Source organism: Aptenodytes patagonicus, chromosome 1, assembly GCF_965638725.1.
Source record: "Aptenodytes patagonicus chromosome 1, bAptPat1.pri.cur, whole genome shotgun sequence".
NCBI lineage: Eukaryota > Metazoa > Chordata > Aves > Sphenisciformes > Spheniscidae > Aptenodytes > Aptenodytes patagonicus.
Genome location: NC_134949.1, coordinates 137,178,106 through 137,195,381, shown reverse-complemented (window position 1 = coordinate 137,195,381; position 17,276 = coordinate 137,178,106). Strand labels below are relative to the sequence as shown.

Here is a 17,276-nt window from a genome sequence, read left to right as displayed (position 1 = left end):
ATTTCTGTTTAACCACACTCTTAACGCAGCCCCCACGTGCACCGCATGGAGCTCACTCACGAGTTGCTGCCCAGCTGGCAGCAATTCAAGATTTCAGACCTGAGGCAGTACACTCTTTTACATTTCGCGTATTCATTAGGCCGGAACATACAAGCTTGAGTTGGCATAGGCTGGTGCGACCGTGAGTGATGAAATGCCCACAGAAGCCACGCTGCCACAGATAAGAGAGATACCAGGCGGGAAATCTCACATATTGGCAGAGAGTTTCCTTCTGCAATCACACACGCTGGACTACACACACGCTCTCTCTCCACATACACGTGTTTTTCTTTTCTCTTTTTCTCTAGAGATGTACGGAATTTACCATTTCCTCCGGGGCTTAAATAGGGGACAGGCCGGAGGCGGCTGGCACATGAGGCCACAGCCCCGCCGGCACGGCCCGGCCCGGGCCCCAGGGCCCAGGCGGCAGGCAGCGCCCAGCCCCACCGAAAGGCAGGGTCTGGGGGCGGCTGTTGCGGGCGGAGGGCAGCGCGGCGGGCCCCGGGCCTCCGCCTCTCCTCACGCAGCCGCCGCCGCGGGGCGGCGGGCGGCCCGGCGGGGAGCGGCCCCGGGGGGGCCTGGCCGTGCGGCTGAGAGCGTGTGCGAGAGGACCGGCCAAGCTCCTCCCCGCCGCCGCCCCTCCGCCGCCGCGCCGCGGGGACGTGCACTCGCTCGGCGGGCTATGGAGGCGGCGCGGCGGCGGCTGCGGGCGGGCGGCGGGGCGCGGGCCCGGCGCTCCGCGCTGCTGCTGCTCTTGCTGGCGGCGGCGCTGGGAGGCGAAGCGGCGGAGGTGGAGGAACCGCGCCCGGCGCGGCAGCGGGGGGACGAGCAGTGCCATTACTACGCGGGGGGGCAGGTCTACCCTGGGGAGGCGGCTCGTGTGCCCGTCTCCGACCACTCGCTGCACCTCAGCCAGGCCAAGAGTAGGTGCCGGGCGGGGCCGGGGCTGCCGAGGGAGCGGGGAACGCGCGGGCGGCGGGCGGGGAGGAGAGGAGAGGCCTCGCCTCCGGGCGGGGGATGCCGTACGGGCGCCCCTCGTCGCGCTGCCGCCGAGGGGCGGCCCGGGGCCGGGGCGCGGGGGAGGTGCCCGCAACGCGCCTACGCTCGCGCCGCGGGGCCGTTAACGGCCGCGGGGCGGGTGGGGGGGTGGGGGCCGGCGGTCTCCCCGGGCGCGGAGCGGGAGAGCGGGGGGCAGCGCCACGTCAGGCGGAGCGCATTGGCCCTCCGCGCCGGGCGGGGTCGGCGGCCGCGGGGCGCCCTGTGCCCGCCGCAGCAGGGGCAGCACGGCGGGGCGGGATTGCGGTCCTCCCTCCGTCCCTCCCTCCTGGGATCCCCCGGGGTCCGGCGGCGGCGCGGCTCTTCCCCGGCGGGGGGCCGTTCCCCTGAGGGCGGCCTGACGGCGCTGCCCGCCGTCTGCGCCGAGAGCAGGCCCTGGCCCCGCACGGCCCTCCCGCCGGGTGACCGTCGCGCTTTGGTCGCAGGTGTCCCTGCGGCAGTGGCACCCGCCGCACACCCCGCGGCTCCCGAATGCCTTCCCTTCCCCGCATCGGCTTCTGGCCGTAGCAGCGTGCGTACGGCCTCCCGGGCAGGCCTCGGGACGGACGGAGGGAAGGCCCGCCGTCCCTTCCAGACCCACATTTTCATGGTGGTAGATTGGCAGCGAGTTTAACGTTTCACAGACATTTAGCAAGGTCTGTGGTTCCAGAAATAGCAAACGAGTTAAGGGAAGCTTAACTCATGCTGAGCGCATAACTCGTGCTCAGGCTGTGGTTAGAAATACCGAACAGTCGCCGCTCGTAATGTTTACCGGTTGTTACTGGGCTTGCTTTGTCACTTGCTTTTGTGCCTGTGCTCCCTTGTGATTTAAATACTTCATGGCAGACCTAGGTGCAAACATCTTTAATTGAGTCGCAGTGAGATGTTCAGGGGCACCTGTTCCAAGTGGTCTGATGCTCTCCAAAAGTCCCGTTCTGCAGAACAGAGAACGGAGAAGTCGCGTAGAAACGATCTTCGCTGGGAGAATTTACAGCTTTAAAATCCTTTTCCTCTACCAAGCCAGGGCATAACTTCCATTAGAAACGTTTGCAAAACGATGCTATGAGAAAAATGGAAAACCAGTCAAGATATGTGTAACCGATTTTATTTGGGTTTTCCTCCCTTTGTAATGTAAGTTATTACAGCATTTTAGACAAGTATTTTTAAACCAAAAATATCACCTTCATTTTAAAATGGGTCAAGATACAACATATCTTACTTAATTTCTTTTCCTTCTCCCTAGTAATCTGAAGGTCAGTTGAACAGAATGTTTTGCTGCAAAGAGATTAGATTAGGGGTGTCACTATTTTGTAAAGAGCAACATTTGAAACATTGTGGACAGCTCAAAATAACTTGAAGATTAATCCTTGCTCTCACTTGAAAACAGTCCCATACCTAGAAAGACTCAATGAAAAAAAGTTAGAAGTCTGGAGCTTGAAATCTGGTCAGAAAGAATTCTGCAGAAGACTTGAGAGGAAGAAGAGCATTTCTTCAAAAAATGTAAACTGAAATTATCAGTCATACCTACTGACTCTCTCTACTTGTATTGCTGCGTCCCTTGTGGGTTCACTGTCCCAAGTGAAACCAAAGCAGGCTGCCCTCCCACTCAGGGGCACGATGTGTCTGATGATTTGGGGCATTTTTTGCAGTCCTTGTTGTAGATCCTCACCAACTATATTCTACAGCTCTGGGTTGTTCTAAGAAAAGGAGAGATAACGACGCAGCCATCATTCAGATAATAATTAAGATTCTACATATTTATCTCGGCAGCATTTCCCCAAGTTCCTGGGGGTCCATGTCCTTGACATCACAAGTGTATTCAGATCACCTTCTATCTCCAGCATACCTACCCTTTGTCTCAGAACTCACATTACTATGAAAATAGTACCTGGCAGAATCACTTTTAGTATTTTAAATTCAAGGTTAATCCCTTTTGATAGGAATAATAAATACATTTCATGCGTTTTAATTGGATTATTTTTAAAACACAACTATCTTCAAGTTACAGTTTGCTCAAGAGTTGTAATTTAACAAATATACACTGCATTTTTAGGCATTTGTCTCTAAACGTGTTGTAGCATGTATTTTTTTGTGGACTTGAATTCCAAGTAGGTTTTTATGGCTAAAAAGTAACAATATGAATTTGAACCATCTTTAGGCTTCTGATTCACAACAGCTGTTCATAACAAAATAGCGAGGGTTCCTGCAATCCTAAACAGCTTCCCCTTCAGCCTAACAGATGTTCTGCCATGAGCTGGTAGTGCACACGTGGTCTGTTCAATGTGCCCAGATAAGGTTTGTGTGGCCTCGATTACCAGTGATTCAAAGGGCTCATGTATAAGCACAAGTTGGTCAAATTATTTACTTTCCTTGTGTACTGAAACCTACCATTTCTTCATTATCCTGTAACCTCTGCCAGCTGTGAGCTTTTGAAAGTGGTAAGAAAGTTTCATTTTGTAACTGTGTGCAGTAGGTTGTTTTTCACGCCGAAGGAAGAACAGTTGTCCTTGCACACAAGCTAGCTAGTGAACAGCTTTGTTTGAACATGTGCTTTGTATTCTGACTTTTAATTGAACGTTCTTTGTATTTCAGTCTCCAAGCCAGCACCTTACTGGGAAGGAACAGCAGTCATTAATGGAGAGTTTAAAGAGCTGAAATTAACAGATTATGAAGGAAAATACCTTGTCTTCTTCTTCTATCCTCTTGACTTGTAAGTAAGACCCCTGTAGGCATACCAAGACCGAGTGCAGCTACGCTAGACTTGTAATTCATTAATTTTTCTCTTTTTTTGAGGTCTTGTTTTTTTTGTTTGGTCAGGGTTTGGGGGAGAAGAAAGGAGCGACAGAAGAAAATATATTCTTTGCATTTGTGTTTTTATCATGCATTGGTAAAATTGTAACACAATCTTTGTCCTAATAAGCGTGTCTACTGATTTGTATCTCCACACAAAAAAGTAACTTTCAGTCTGTAGTACCCCGTCAGGCAACCTTTACGTTCTGTATGATGCTGCTGCAAACAGAAGACAGCATCCCATCTATGTTTTCCAGAGTGTATGTAGAACATTAAGAGATGGCGTTTTCCCTTTAAGTTCTTCCCATAACATCCTAAGAACATCTAACATTACCCTCCTTTATTTAGAATGCAGTAACTTCACTGGTTGAGTGTAAACACCTCAGCTTTCTACCAGACAATCCCATTCTTTTCCACAAAATGAAGAGGACAGAGATGCATCACTACCTTAATATTATAAAGGAAAGAACATGGCTTTTCGCCCTGAGCTTCGAGGCCCTAGAAATTGTGATCTTTATCACTTTATTTCTTCTGTAGTGGAAAAAGTTCAAGTCAAAATAGTTAAAATTTGCAGACATGCAGGGTAACAAGAAATTATAGTATGTTCCTCTGAAAAAAGTTGGCATATTGTGCTTAAATGCAGCCATTTAATATTCATAAAGTCTAAAAGAAAGTAATTGTAAAAACACTTGTATCCCAATTGTCAGCCAACCGTAGGTTTATAATCTTCTTCAGTAATAAACCGTTTGTAACTAAGCTAGAGTCTGAGGCTGGGAGATTTGTCAGGCAGCATTTTGGTTAAATACTTGAAGAAGCAATAAAAAATAAGTAAAAGCTGAAACCATTTATGATAAATCCACCATTTTATGTTAAACAGAATTTACTGGATGTCTCATGAAATTTTGTCTTTTTCTTGTTATAAATTATCTAGTACATTTGTATGTCCAACTGAGATAATCGCCTTCAGTGACAGAATTGAAGAATTCAGAGCAATAAATACCGAAGTAGTAGCATGTTCTGTGGACTCAAAGTTCACTCACTTAGCATGGTACGTACCTGATCCTTGTCTTTTGCTAAAAATTATTCATGGGTCCATCTTAGCTGAAGAACTGCATCCCCAGATTTGTAGCCTACGAAGGTATATCATAATGTGTAAAAGCATGATACTATTGATACAGATGTTTAAAATATTTTTCAGTGGTAAAAATTTTTAACCCTAGTGTGTGAAAGTACCTTTATCTTTGAAGCTTGTTTAATATGTACTGCTTGAAATATACCATGTGTCAGTCCAAAAAATATTTCAAATACAAAAGAAAAAAAGAGATAAGGATGCAAGTATCTATAAACGCGTTACACTGTCCCAGTTCATGAGCACATTGGTATAAAGCGAATACGACTGATAAGAAAGAGGTCGCTATTAATAGTTGTGGCCAAAAAACTGCAAAAGATCTACTGAACGTTTTGCTCGAGCCATAAATAGTATTCATCTCCCTTGTGTGCAGAACAAGAAAAATGTCACTTGCACTAAATCCTTCTGTGTGTACTGTTCTGGCTTGTGACTTTTAACTTTGTGTAGAGAATATAAATCTTTGTGAGAAATACATCTGTATCTCATTTCTTTCAAAGGATTAATACTCCTCGAAAACAAGGGGGACTTGGACCTATGAAGATTCCGCTTCTTTCAGATTTGACACACCAAATTTCAAAGGATTATGGTGTATATCTGGAAGACCAAGGGCACGCACTTAGGTATTTCACTTGGTTACAGTTCATTTTGTTCTGCTGGAGTAGTACTTACTACTTTATATCTAAAGAAGCATTTGAAATTTTTCTTTGAGAGCAGTTTTTACTTGGGGATTCATGCTGAGAGACAAAATATATATTGAAGAACACAAAAAAATAGCCATAATGAGTCAGAACGGGGTGGAGGTTAATATCCTGTTTAACAGCAGTCATCAGCAGATACTTAGGGCAGGGCAACCACGCAGAATACCCCAGAACTGCAGTTACTCAGGGAACTCCCAAGTCCAAGTGGAGTCAAGTCTAAGGGTAACCAATGGCCTCAAGAGAGACATCTTTCATAAACTTGATTAGTTGCTTTTGGGATCCCTGTAACGTCATAGCATCTGCAACACGCCCTGGCAGGGCCTGCCAAAGCTTAGTTTTATGTTCTGCAAAGAACTATCCTTTTTTGGTTTTAACTTGCCGTCAGCTCGTGTCATCTGATACCCCAGGTAAAGAATAGTAGGTTGGTGGTATTCTGAAGTGGTGGGCATTGTATGGTGTTTGCAGAGATCAAATTCTTCCCACCCAACAGACATAAAATAGTATGTAAACACAACACTGTAATTAGTTCTGTTTCCTAACACACACAAAAAAATGTTTTCACAGAGGCCTTTTCATTATTGACAATAAGAGAATCCTTCGACAGATCACGATGAATGACCTTCCTGTTGGGAGATCGGTGGATGAAACGCTTCGTTTAGTACAAGCATTCCAATACACAGACAAACACGGAGAAGGTGCTCTTTTAAATACTTTCATGTTGAAGATTGTTTTACTTAGACTGGAAGCTGTATTTGTAGCTTTTTGGAAGAAAGGTGCTCAGTAGCATTAGAGACTAGCCTCATGCAGTGAGTGACGTGGTTTGATTGCCCTGCTACAAGAGTCTGTGGTCCTGGTACCTCCATAGGTTGTTTCTAGTGTAGTAATTCACATTTTGCTTCACACCCATGAGAATGCAGAGCACAAAGCATTCCTTAGTCTGAATTAAGGCATTGTGTACCATCTGTCACAAGTATGAATCTGTACAAAATATGAGGCCATGAAGAATCGGGCCCGATATTTCAGTACATTTTGACATACTAAAATAATTGAGATGCAGGCCATCCTTGTCCTGTGTCGTTCACTGAGGATCTGTGACAAGTAATTGAGGGTGCTTCATGTCAAGGTACATGGTGATACTGTGAAAGTTAGACCGCCATGACTCGTGTTTTCTTTGCAAGTGCTATGTGATCATCTTCCCCTGACAAAGAAGCTTTCACTGGCTTCAGATCATTTACTTTGTCTCAAGAATTCCTATCCCCCCAGTTCAAGCATAGGGTGAGCTTTTCACATTTCTTTAACTAATGTGTTTAAATAAACACATTCATTGTTTTAAAGATTTGTTTAAATATTAATACACATGTTCAGCAGCTTAACTTCCATTTCAACTCAATTTCACCTGGCATTTGAAAGTACCTTTATCTGAAGGTACAAGTCATTATTACGCTCCGCTGTACAGATTTAAAAAGATAAATGCTGATACTTAGGCTACGCACATTTGACTACAGAAATTTAACCTCTCTTACTTAGTTACAAATCTGTCTTATGGAATATTGATCTGCAGTGTGTTTCCAGAGTACCACATTTTTTTTCCAGCTGTACGTGGAATCTCACCAGCTTTTGCATGAATGCTGAGGAGAGCCTCCCTAGACGCCTTCTTGGATTCTTTGCACAGAACAGGAAAAAAAGTTCTCCACAATTCCTAATTGCATTTGTGGTATTTTGCCTGAGAGTATGCCTTAAAGCAGCGTAATATGGCACACCTCATTGGGCTAAAGCCTCAGAGGGAGAGCTCTGAGCATGCAAGAGCTTCACTCCAGAATGTGCAGCTGTACAGGTGGTCACAGGGCTCTCAGCCACGCTGCACGCTAACCGCATGCTATAATCCCTTGACTCCTGAGCGAGGCTTCAAATAAAATCACTCAGTCTCTTGTGGAATCTTTAAACTGATTTCTTTGCTAAAAAATTCCCCCTAGCATTGGTTTTAAAGAAAGAAAGGTAGGTCTCTGTGTGCTCACCTAAATTTTATCATGAAACTTTTGTTTCTACTAGAATAGGTGTTCATTCTCAGATACTGCTTTGCCAGTACTTTGTCTAGAAGGGCACGAGAATTGAACCAAGGCATAGACACCCATCCAGAGATACGCGGTTTCCAGTTAACAGAAGTGGTAGGTGGTATCAGGTATAAACTGTTACGACACCATCCCATGTATAAAGAAAACTGCGTATTTAATAGTTGCAGATATTTACATGTGACACTTGTGTGCTGTTTTACTTCAAGTTCAGAAAAAGAATATTAAGTCCACAAAAGTAAGTGTGCGTAAAAATACTTTTACTAACTTTGTCTCTTTTTTTTTTTTTTCCCAGTTTGCCCTGCTGGTTGGAAACCTGGCAGTGAAACAGTAAGTCACTGTTTATATTTAAAGGCATGTACTACTAGAAAGCACTCAGTCATCATTTCCACTAAAGCCAAATCCAAAGTCTTTGCAACTTTCAACGAGACGATATGAGTAAACTCACATTATTACAGTTACAGCTTTTGGATTACTACTGATTTCATTAGGAGCTCGTTTCCCTCACACTAGACATATTCCGTTTGTTTCAAATTCCTTGTGTATGAACAAAACTCTCTTGAGCGGCAATGAGTTTGTGATCAAAAACTTTTTTTCCTGTTAACACCTGATGAGAGGAAGTTGGAAACTCTTGAGTTTGTCCTATCTTCTCGGTTATTTGTCCATATAAATTCTTTGCTCTGTTGCGTCTTACTGTGGATCCCAGGTTCCCCGGCTGCCGCAGTATCTGACAGAGCTCGTGTGCCACTATCAGAACTCCAGCAGAGAGCACTGCTTTGCTGCGCAGTAGCTCTTCCTCCTTTGTTACTACTCGCCTACACGTGACTACAAGCAGAAGAGCTAGGGTTCGGATTAACACCCACTGAACTCGTTTGTGTTCTCTGAGCTTGGACCAAGCCTCAGCAGAATAATGAAACTTTCACTAGAGGTCTGAGCCGCCTAGTTCAGATGAGATCACTGTCATTTATTTGAGCATGTGGCTTTCTTCTGAACCATCTGGTGATGACAGAGCATTGTTGTTTAAGAGCTGTCTCGACAAAAAGCAGGTCCCAGCAGCCTCTAAGCAGAGTAGCGAGCATTGTAATTGATAGTAAAAACAGTGGAATGTTAAACCATGTTTCTTTGCTGGATGTGAAAACGTCCCAGGATGACTTGAGGCTAGCAGTCACCCCTCTCAAGCTAGCAGAAGAGTGTCTTAGTGGGGGAAGCTGGATGTTAAGACTGTAAAATGAAAGAGGCTGGCCTAACAGACATATTTTGGCACTGAAACGTTCTGCCCTCTGTAACCACGGATTACCTAAATAATATGACATTAACATATTTTCTAAAAAAGCCTTACAATGCCGAGATTAACAGCTCCAATGCTGCCAATTTAAAGATCTAAAACCATACATAAGCATTCTCTTTATCCTCCGTGCAAAAGATGCAGATAATTTAAATAGCAGAGCAGTTCCAAAAGACTTTCTCGAAGATGTAGCCATGCCTTCTAAATGTGTTTGATTTAATTAGATCAAACCAGAGGAAGCCATGAGAGTGTGGTGGCCAAGGGAAGAACTGTAAGTAAATTCTAAGACTCTGGATTACAGGCGTTAATTTATTAAAGTATCTGGGGTTTGGGGCAAACAACATAGAAGGACGTGCTCCCAACTGTCCAAATTCTTCCTTTGGTAGGCTGCACTCTCTCTTCCCCCAGTTAGTTAAATCTTTCTGCTTACTGCTGTTAGGTACCTTTAGAGGTAAAGAGTAATCTAGTATCAAGTCAACTGATAAATTACTCTTCAGTGTTGCTTGTGGGTTGGCCTTAGCATCATATTGTGCAATACTATGCTGTTCTGGTTTTATAGTTTGTGTGTTTGCGTGGCTTTGTTTTTAGACTAACATTTTCATTTTCTTTCTTGCAGATAATTCCAGATCCAGCTGGAAAACTGAAGTATTTTGATAAACTAAACTGAGGCTCGCTTCTGTTGAATTACATAGGTCACATTCAACTGGATTTTTGCCAATAAAATTTCGTTAATTTTGTTACTTTCACGAGTTTGACCAATATGTAACTGCAGTAGACCATTAAAGGTCTTGTTGCTTAAACAGGAGTCTAACCTGTGTGAAGCATGGGTACCTCATTAGTTATCAGAGAATATTCTTGTGAAACACCTTTTCCCTGTAAGTCTTGTTTAGATGCTTGGTTCTCCCAAAACCTGCTTCTCCTAGCATCTCGGGCTTAGATTCATGACTTTTGCTGTTGATAGATTACTTAATTTCTGTGAAAATCTTGTCTGCTTGGTCACGTTCTAGGAGCTACAGCTAGAAAAGAGCCACCTGGTTACGGTACATTAGTCTGTAGTCCAGAGGCAATAGCAGCTAACCCAAAAGCCAGAAATGAAGTTACAGATGCTGATTTAAATTTCCAGTCTGTCCAAAGCTGGAAAACATTTTTAAACTACTAATAACATATCCTACACTATACAAATCAGTACAACTGCACTGAAGAAAATACAGCTCTGCCAGGTCATGTGGTTCAAGAGCTGAACCAGTAATTTTTTCCATGCTTCTATTTCTAGTGTGTGTGCTGATAAGATCAATGCCATTTCACACGGTCTGAATTTTTCCCTGGCCCTACACTGTTAACAGAGGTACAGTTGTTAGTGTCCTGTGCTGATCCACTCGTTAACCGTGGCTCCTAGTTTTAAGGGAGTAATTGCAGTCTTTCCCAAGATTGGTATTGACATATCTGGTGACCATCAGAAACTCTTGTGGCTCACGTACATGAATTTCTTCTTTCAAGGGAAAAAAGAACATCTCCATGTAAGACATACTTCATACTTGTGTGCAATGGAGATCTCTTGCTTAAGAATGTCTTCTCTTGCTCCTTTCCACCTTTCCCTCTTTTTAACATGGTGTTCTAGAGTCTGTGCAACTGGAAAAATGGCACCTAAAGTCAGTGTCAGCCCTTCACCAGGGTCATCCTTGAAAAGGCCAGAGAGAAGGCTTCCTCCCTGCTCCAATCCAGCACCGCTAGGTTATTACTCTTGGTTGGATCCCACGCTCGTGAGAACTTGCTTCCCCTTCCCCCGCCAGACCACACAATTCCCTTCCCTATACACAGACGCTTCAGTACAGTTCTGCAGAACTAGACCGGCAGCTGCATTCTGACTGTAAAGTTACCTGATTTTGTAGACTTTGGAAAGCATTGAGCGGCTCTCCGGATTAGTCACTGCAGGCAGAGAGCAGAAGCGCCTGCTTGACTTTTGCTTCAGCTCTGATAGAAGTAACACCTAAGCGCGTGCCTAGGGCAGAGGGAACCATGGCCAGAGCAAGCAGAGCTCCACCGAGCCCCAGCCCCCCTCCTGCCCCGTCCCCGCGAGGCCTGGGGAAAGGAGGAGCTCCTGATCCCATCCAGAGGGTAATGGAGGCACAGCGGGACCGAGGCCAAGCGCCAAAGGCTGGCAATGTGCTGCTCCAGCCCATGTGATCTCAAAGACCAGAGGGCAGCATGTCGAGAGGCGGTTTCTCGCATTACTAGGCTGTAAATCAGCCGCTTGAATTTCACTCGGGATCTTGTTTACAGCCTGTATCAACCCTGAAACACCAAAAACATCATCAACACAGAGAACATTCAAGTAACTCCAAGCAACCGCAGCGTGACGAATGCAGGCCCAGCTATTACATGAATATCCATAAGCAGCCCAAGGCACAAACCAAACCTAACACCCGTGTCTGCCTTAGAAATAGCGCTTGTGCCCTCTTCTTCAGCGGCTTTGCCTGCCTCTCCAGCCAGGTCGCTCTCCTTCACACCTAATGCTCTCCCAGCAGCAAAAACCTCTGTGGCACTAAGCCAGCCAATGATAAAGACAGAAATGAGTTATCACCCGCGCGTTGAACACGCTCCATCCAGCCCACGGCTCCATGCGGAGCCAGGCGAGTAGCAAGTTGCAGCAACAAAACCACAGGTTGTATCGCTGTAGCACATACAGCAGCAACAGCATCAAACAAAAGCAGATGTCGAAAGCTGAGCCAAGAAAAGAAAACAGGACTGCGAACACTTACTGACTGAAGAAAACTGAGGCCATCTGCACACTTTGAACGCTGCAGATTTAGGTCCGCAGCAGTGTAGCTGTGCCAAATTTGAAGGCCCCAGCCCTCTAAACGCATGTGGTAAGGAATGGGCTAAGGAATTACTTCTTTTTAAAAGCAATTCAATAGGAATAAAAAGTCTTAGGGAAATACTCCTTAAGCAAAGACCTGAGTCGCTATGTCACATTACATATTTGAAATGAAAGATTATTTCTATGGAAAGAGAGAATGGTGTTTTACAGAGATTTGGATATGCTGGAAGGAAAAGACTGGGCAAAAAAATGCAAAAGTGCTGGCATTTGAGGGGGAGAAGTGAGAGATTGGGGGGGGCAGGAAACAAAGGCAGATCCTCAGTTACACACCGCCTCCAGGGAAAAGGGAAACCGAAGGACAGAAGATGAGATCCCTGAATAGAAGAATAACATTGGAAACTCGGCGGGGGGGCGGGGAGGGAGAAACACCGAAGTCTGTGGGTTTGGGATCATAAGGATTTGCAGATGTGCAAGACAAATGGCAAGCTGAGGATCTGGCTTATCGCTACCTACTAAAGCTACTGCCTTCCTCTTGCTCTACTATCGAGAACTTGTTTTCAGCATACCTTGGGATAACGTGTACCATTTAATGTCATCAGCTGATTTTTGTACTACCCTCCATCATACAACAGCCTGATGAGCAGCCCTAAGCAGTACAGCGCTTCCTTGGGTGGTTGTTCCCCCGGCTGCGGGGAGAAGTCAAGGAAGGAGTGACAGAAAGCAGGACTAGAAACTAACGATACATGAACAGAGCAAATAAAGCTCCTGAAAGTACAAGGCCCTATTCTGAACTGACATTTCCTAGAAGAATCATGCTCTCTGACCTTCGTACACATACTATATATACACCTGATAAACGCAGTGAAATAGCAGTGAATTGATAACGCAACTTTAAGGATGATGCTGTGATAGCTATTTCAGAGGCTCACGTGGCTGTTTAATTCTTTGTATTATATAATCAGCATGTGGAGGGTTTGAGATCTTCCAGCAAAACCATCAAGAAAAAATTAATTTCAAAATCAGAGTCTAGTAGTACCAGTATCTCGGATAGGATTATCCAGCAGGCAAAGGATTTAAAAGGTTTGCTTTGCCCTTCTGTGTTTCGATTAACAGACTGCTGCCTAGCTCTGGTCTCAAAGTCTGCCTCATATTAAGTACATATAAAATATGTCTGAGCTGAAGGACAGTTACTGGGAGACTAAGCAACACTGGAGTACTTTAGTATCACCTATGGTTTGCAGCTGACAAAGATAAAATATAGGCAGCTTCAATTAAACAGCTGAAGTTGATTCCGACTCCTTAGTGATAAAGAAATGCTGGGGCAGTACAGAAACCCACTCCTCTTCCACATGCACGTCACTAATTCTTGCCTAGTGCTTGGATTAGGGATTGCCATGGCCTTGTTGGCATACCTGGAAATGTCTTATGCACAGGTGTAGGAGCAAAATCTTCAGATAAGCACAAGCAGGACAAAAATTAAAATCCTAATTATTTTTTAGGCAACAAATAAAAAGTGACATCATCTTCTGAAAGAAAGAAGATCCACCAGCAAACTTCACTGAAGTCCACATTGCAATGGACATCCTTAGCACTGCTTGAAATATGACCCTTTCAAATGTTGGTGCAGAGTCTAAGAACCTGATTTCCAGCTGCCGGTTTGAAAACGGTGATCCACATCATGGCAACCTCAGAGGAATTCAGGTAGACTGGGCAGTGCCACCTGCAACGGCCTCTCACAGAACAGGAACTGAACGAACGACACAGTGGTCTGTTCTTCCAGTACTCTTCACCTGAGGTTTGAAATAGGGGAAGAGTTAAATCTCACACAGCTCTGCTTCCCAAACCCTGGGATGTATTCACGGGCCTCTCTTGAAAGTGCGTGAAACGCAGATGCACGGAACTGCCACTGTGAACTTGTCTTTTCAAAAGAAAAAGCAAAGAGCTCCTGCAAAGCAAGTAATAAATAGTAATGAGACGCTCTGCCTTCAACTTCCACTGCTGTTTCAGGCAAGCCTCTCACTCGCCTCGACCGCTATCTCAACGGTTAAAGAGAAACTTTATACACCAGTGAGGCCTGCAGGTGAAAGCCACCTCTCCAAGCAGAAAAGATTTAGCTGCAATAGGAACTTTCATGACAACCCCACCATCGCCGCCTTTGGGACGGGTACTCCAGCAAGCCTACCTCACTGAACAACACCCGCAGATGCTGCCCCACCGCCCCCGGATGCTCTGAAAAAGTTCTGCCTCCCAAGGCAGCCAGCCCTGCCTCTCCTGCGGTGCAGAGCCCTGGCACTAGCCTCCTTGCGACGCCTGTAAGAAGAAACTCGCTTTTAGCAGCATTTAATTCTGGAGACGACCCCCTCGTAGGCTCCCCACCAGCCTGGCCGACACAGAGGACCCGGGGGACTGGCCCCTGCTGCGGGACTGCACCTGAATTTTCTGCTGAACACTTACCAGGTAAAGTAAAGAAGCGACGCTGTGAGCAGGGACCAGAACCCCTACCACTGGCCTTTCTGAGTGCCCCAAGCACCAGTCCCCCAGAGCCATGCTCCCCTCCTCCAGAAATCTCCCATTTCTGCTAGGTAACAGAAGACAAAAGAGTAAGGAGCAGCCAATGCCCAGAAGTGCCTGCAGCCTCGTGGATAGGAGGCCTGCAGGGACAAGGATCCCCTCCTGTCAGGGCAAGTGCTCCAGTGTATTTTCTATGCAGGTATCGTCATCCAACTACACCTTCCACAAAAGCAGTCCCCAGTTTCTCTTTCACGAAAGCTGAATATTTACCCTTTTGTTTTCCTGTTAGCTAGTGCCTAGCCCGTGAAGAAATAATCTCTCCCACACCTAGTTAAAAACGCATTCAGAGGAGGACCAGCAATCAACCAAACCCGTCACCAGACAAAGGCTGGACTGAACGTGCAGTAAAACCAATTAAGCATGCAGAAAGTTTAGAGCACGTTTTTGAACTGTACCCTCACTCAGTGGCCCATGCTGTACCAGCTCCAGCAAGCTTCTTCCCAGAATGCTGCACACCACGACGTGGCTGCAAAGGAATCGTGCATATTTGAAGAAGGGCTACCAGAAGCTGTTACAGTAAGTTGGAGTAATTAATTTTAATATTTTTTTTTTTAAAAACACAGAAAAATAAAAACATTTAAAAGAAAGCGCTTTTTCAGGCACTGAGCTTAGCCAGTCCCACAGAAATCTCCTTTTATACCACTATTAACTATGAGAGGGTTAGGGGAGGCAATCCAGCTGCCACAGACTTCCTCCTCCTCGCTGTATTCCAAGATGCGATGGGCACAGAAACATTTACTTCCCACTACAGAGCCACTGCCAATTACAGAGATAGGTTCACTCTAAATAAAAGGACTTTCTACCAATACCTTTAGGCTTGTGTGGTAATGGTTAGTCACTTACAGCAGTGACGGGTTGGTCATTAAGTTGCAATATAAACTCAACATTAATTACTATGTTAAAATATTTTAATTCTGAGCGTGAGATCTGAGAACAGTTTTATCTCACACACAAAGGTATACAGCGACGTGCATGTATCTTGAACGAAGATACATTTAGCCTGTTATCAGAGAGGGCGACAATTTGGAGTTACCTTCTCCGAGTAAAAAATATGCGAGCACATATTCTATGTCTTTCTGTTTATTACTATATATATATTTTATATCTTTTACATATGTATATATATACACACACATTCTGTATGACTGTACACACATTTCTATAACTACTGTGATTGCGGTACGTGATTAAGTTATCATGAACTTTGAAAACACACCAATTCTTCTAAGCATCTGCATTTGCGGGATTCATTTTCTTCGCTGTGTCCAGAGGTTTTGATGTCACACTTTGCTCCCTACCCTATTACCTCTTTTTCTCCTCTCCAATCCCTTCCCGAAGGCTGAATTTAGAAATTATGATAAATTCACACTTAAATACAGCTGAAAAGGCAGTAGAGGAAGAACTTGGTACCCCCTTAACTTACAAATGGTATACAAAAGTGACCCAGGTAGGACCACCGGGTCAATGATAAAAACCTGCAGACAGTCAGGAGTAATACATAGTTCCGAAATAGATCCCTCCACTTCCTGCCTTCTTCCTGATTTTTTAATAGCCAATAGCGATCCGTGCAGCGAGGGGGGAAGGAGCTGGGACAGAATTTCAGTTCTTTATTTGTGTGGTCAGTCAAGTATATTCAGTTTCCAAGGAGAAAAACAGAAAATACAATACATATCCACAGTGTCATAACCATTAAAGAAAAAGATTATAACATCATACAGCTGAATCAGCACTGAAGTGTGGCTGAAGAGAGAAACTCTATGTAAGGAACCAAGAGCTTAGTGTCACTGCCACACATGAATCTGATCCGGATCAGGCAACACCCCTGTGCCTCCACTGGAAAGCGATCTAACTTAGAAATACAGGCAGCCAAATCCTAGAAAGGAAAGGCTGGTGTGTAACGTGCTGGTTATTACAACGCTCGCTCTCCTCACACGAATAGCAGTCAGCTGTTAGGAGCCACAAACTTCATGCTATCCTAGCACCAAAGGAACCTGGTCCTAATTGTGAATTTCTCAAACCCTCTTACTCAGAAATAAAATTTCAACATGTTGCTTTATTTTATCAACTTGTTTCATGCAACTGTGCCGATTCACATCATTTCTACTTGCTGCTTCCTGATTTCAAAAGATTTTAAACCTAGCAGGGAAGCCGGAGCCTATTCTCATGTATCATATAAGACATCATATTTCATCCATTTAACCTACCATTGGGCCCAACTACTCCTCTTTGGGTGTCTTGATCAGACAGGGTATCAGTCTTGATTTGAAGGTATCAGAGGTCCAATTTTGTGCTTGTGACTAATCATCCTCACTGCTAAAAGCTGATGCCTCCCATCCACTCACCTTCCTAATTTCAGGATGTTGGGCTTTATTTGCCCGGTATCGGAGATTATTAAAACTTTCTCCACTACATCAGAAGCACTTCAGTATCAAGTACTCTCTTCCTGTTACTTATATGCCATAGTTATGTCCACCTTGGTGTCCCCTCCGTGGTGGGGAATTAACTCTGTCCTTTACAGGTAAATCTGACAACCTTTAAAGCTGTGCAATACTCATATTTCATTACAGTCTTACCAAGGAACCAGAGAAATAATCCAGCTGAGGAGGCTGTCCTCTAGCCGTACCACCCCCCAGCGGGATAAAAATCCTCCCACCATTCAGCAGCTGACTTGGGAGCTGGTCAAGACAGATTCTCTAGACCCCTAACTCCAGCATCAAACATAACCATTACCATTTTGCCAGCAGTTTACCTTTCCTGCTCCCACTCCCTAACAAACCAAAACGTTCTGCTCTACAATGCCATTTCCCAGTCCCACTCGATCTCGCCAATCAGATCTCTACTT

General features: G+C 45.0%; 1 protein-coding gene across 2 annotated transcripts; it reads left to right on the top strand.

The window, feature by feature from the left end:
- The first annotated feature begins 721 nt into the window (after positions 1–721).
- On the top strand, positions 722–9,850 carry PRDX4 (peroxiredoxin 4). Of its 2 annotated transcripts, XM_076356237.1 has the most exons (8): positions 722–962; positions 3,667–3,784; positions 4,796–4,912; positions 5,491–5,613; positions 6,256–6,386; positions 8,056–8,090; positions 9,270–9,316; positions 9,662–9,850. In XM_076356237.1, exons 1-8 carry the CDS (start codon positions 722–724, stop codon positions 9,663–9,665), a joined length of 816 nt encoding a protein of 271 aa, XP_076212352.1. In that variant the 3' UTR covers positions 9,666–9,850. The 2 variants fall into 2 exon arrangements, with proteins under 2 accessions (XP_076212352.1, XP_076212344.1); XM_076356229.1 differs by lacking the exon at positions 9,270–9,316.
- The last annotated feature ends 7,426 nt before the right edge of the window (positions 9,851–17,276 follow it).

Excerpts from the sequence above, each read along its gene's own strand:
- PRDX4 (XM_076356229.1), top strand. The coding sequence starts at position 722 with ATGGAGGCGGCGCGGCGGCGGCTGCGGGCGGGCGGCGGGGCGCGGGCC. Across the intron at positions 963-3,666 it reads GCACCTCAGCCAGGCCAAGA|TCTCCAAGCCAGCACCTTAC; the intron begins GTAGGTGCCGGG and ends TTTGTATTTCAG. Across the intron at positions 3,785-4,795 it reads TTCTTCTATCCTCTTGACTT|TACATTTGTATGTCCAACTG; the intron begins GTAAGTAAGACC and ends TAAATTATCTAG.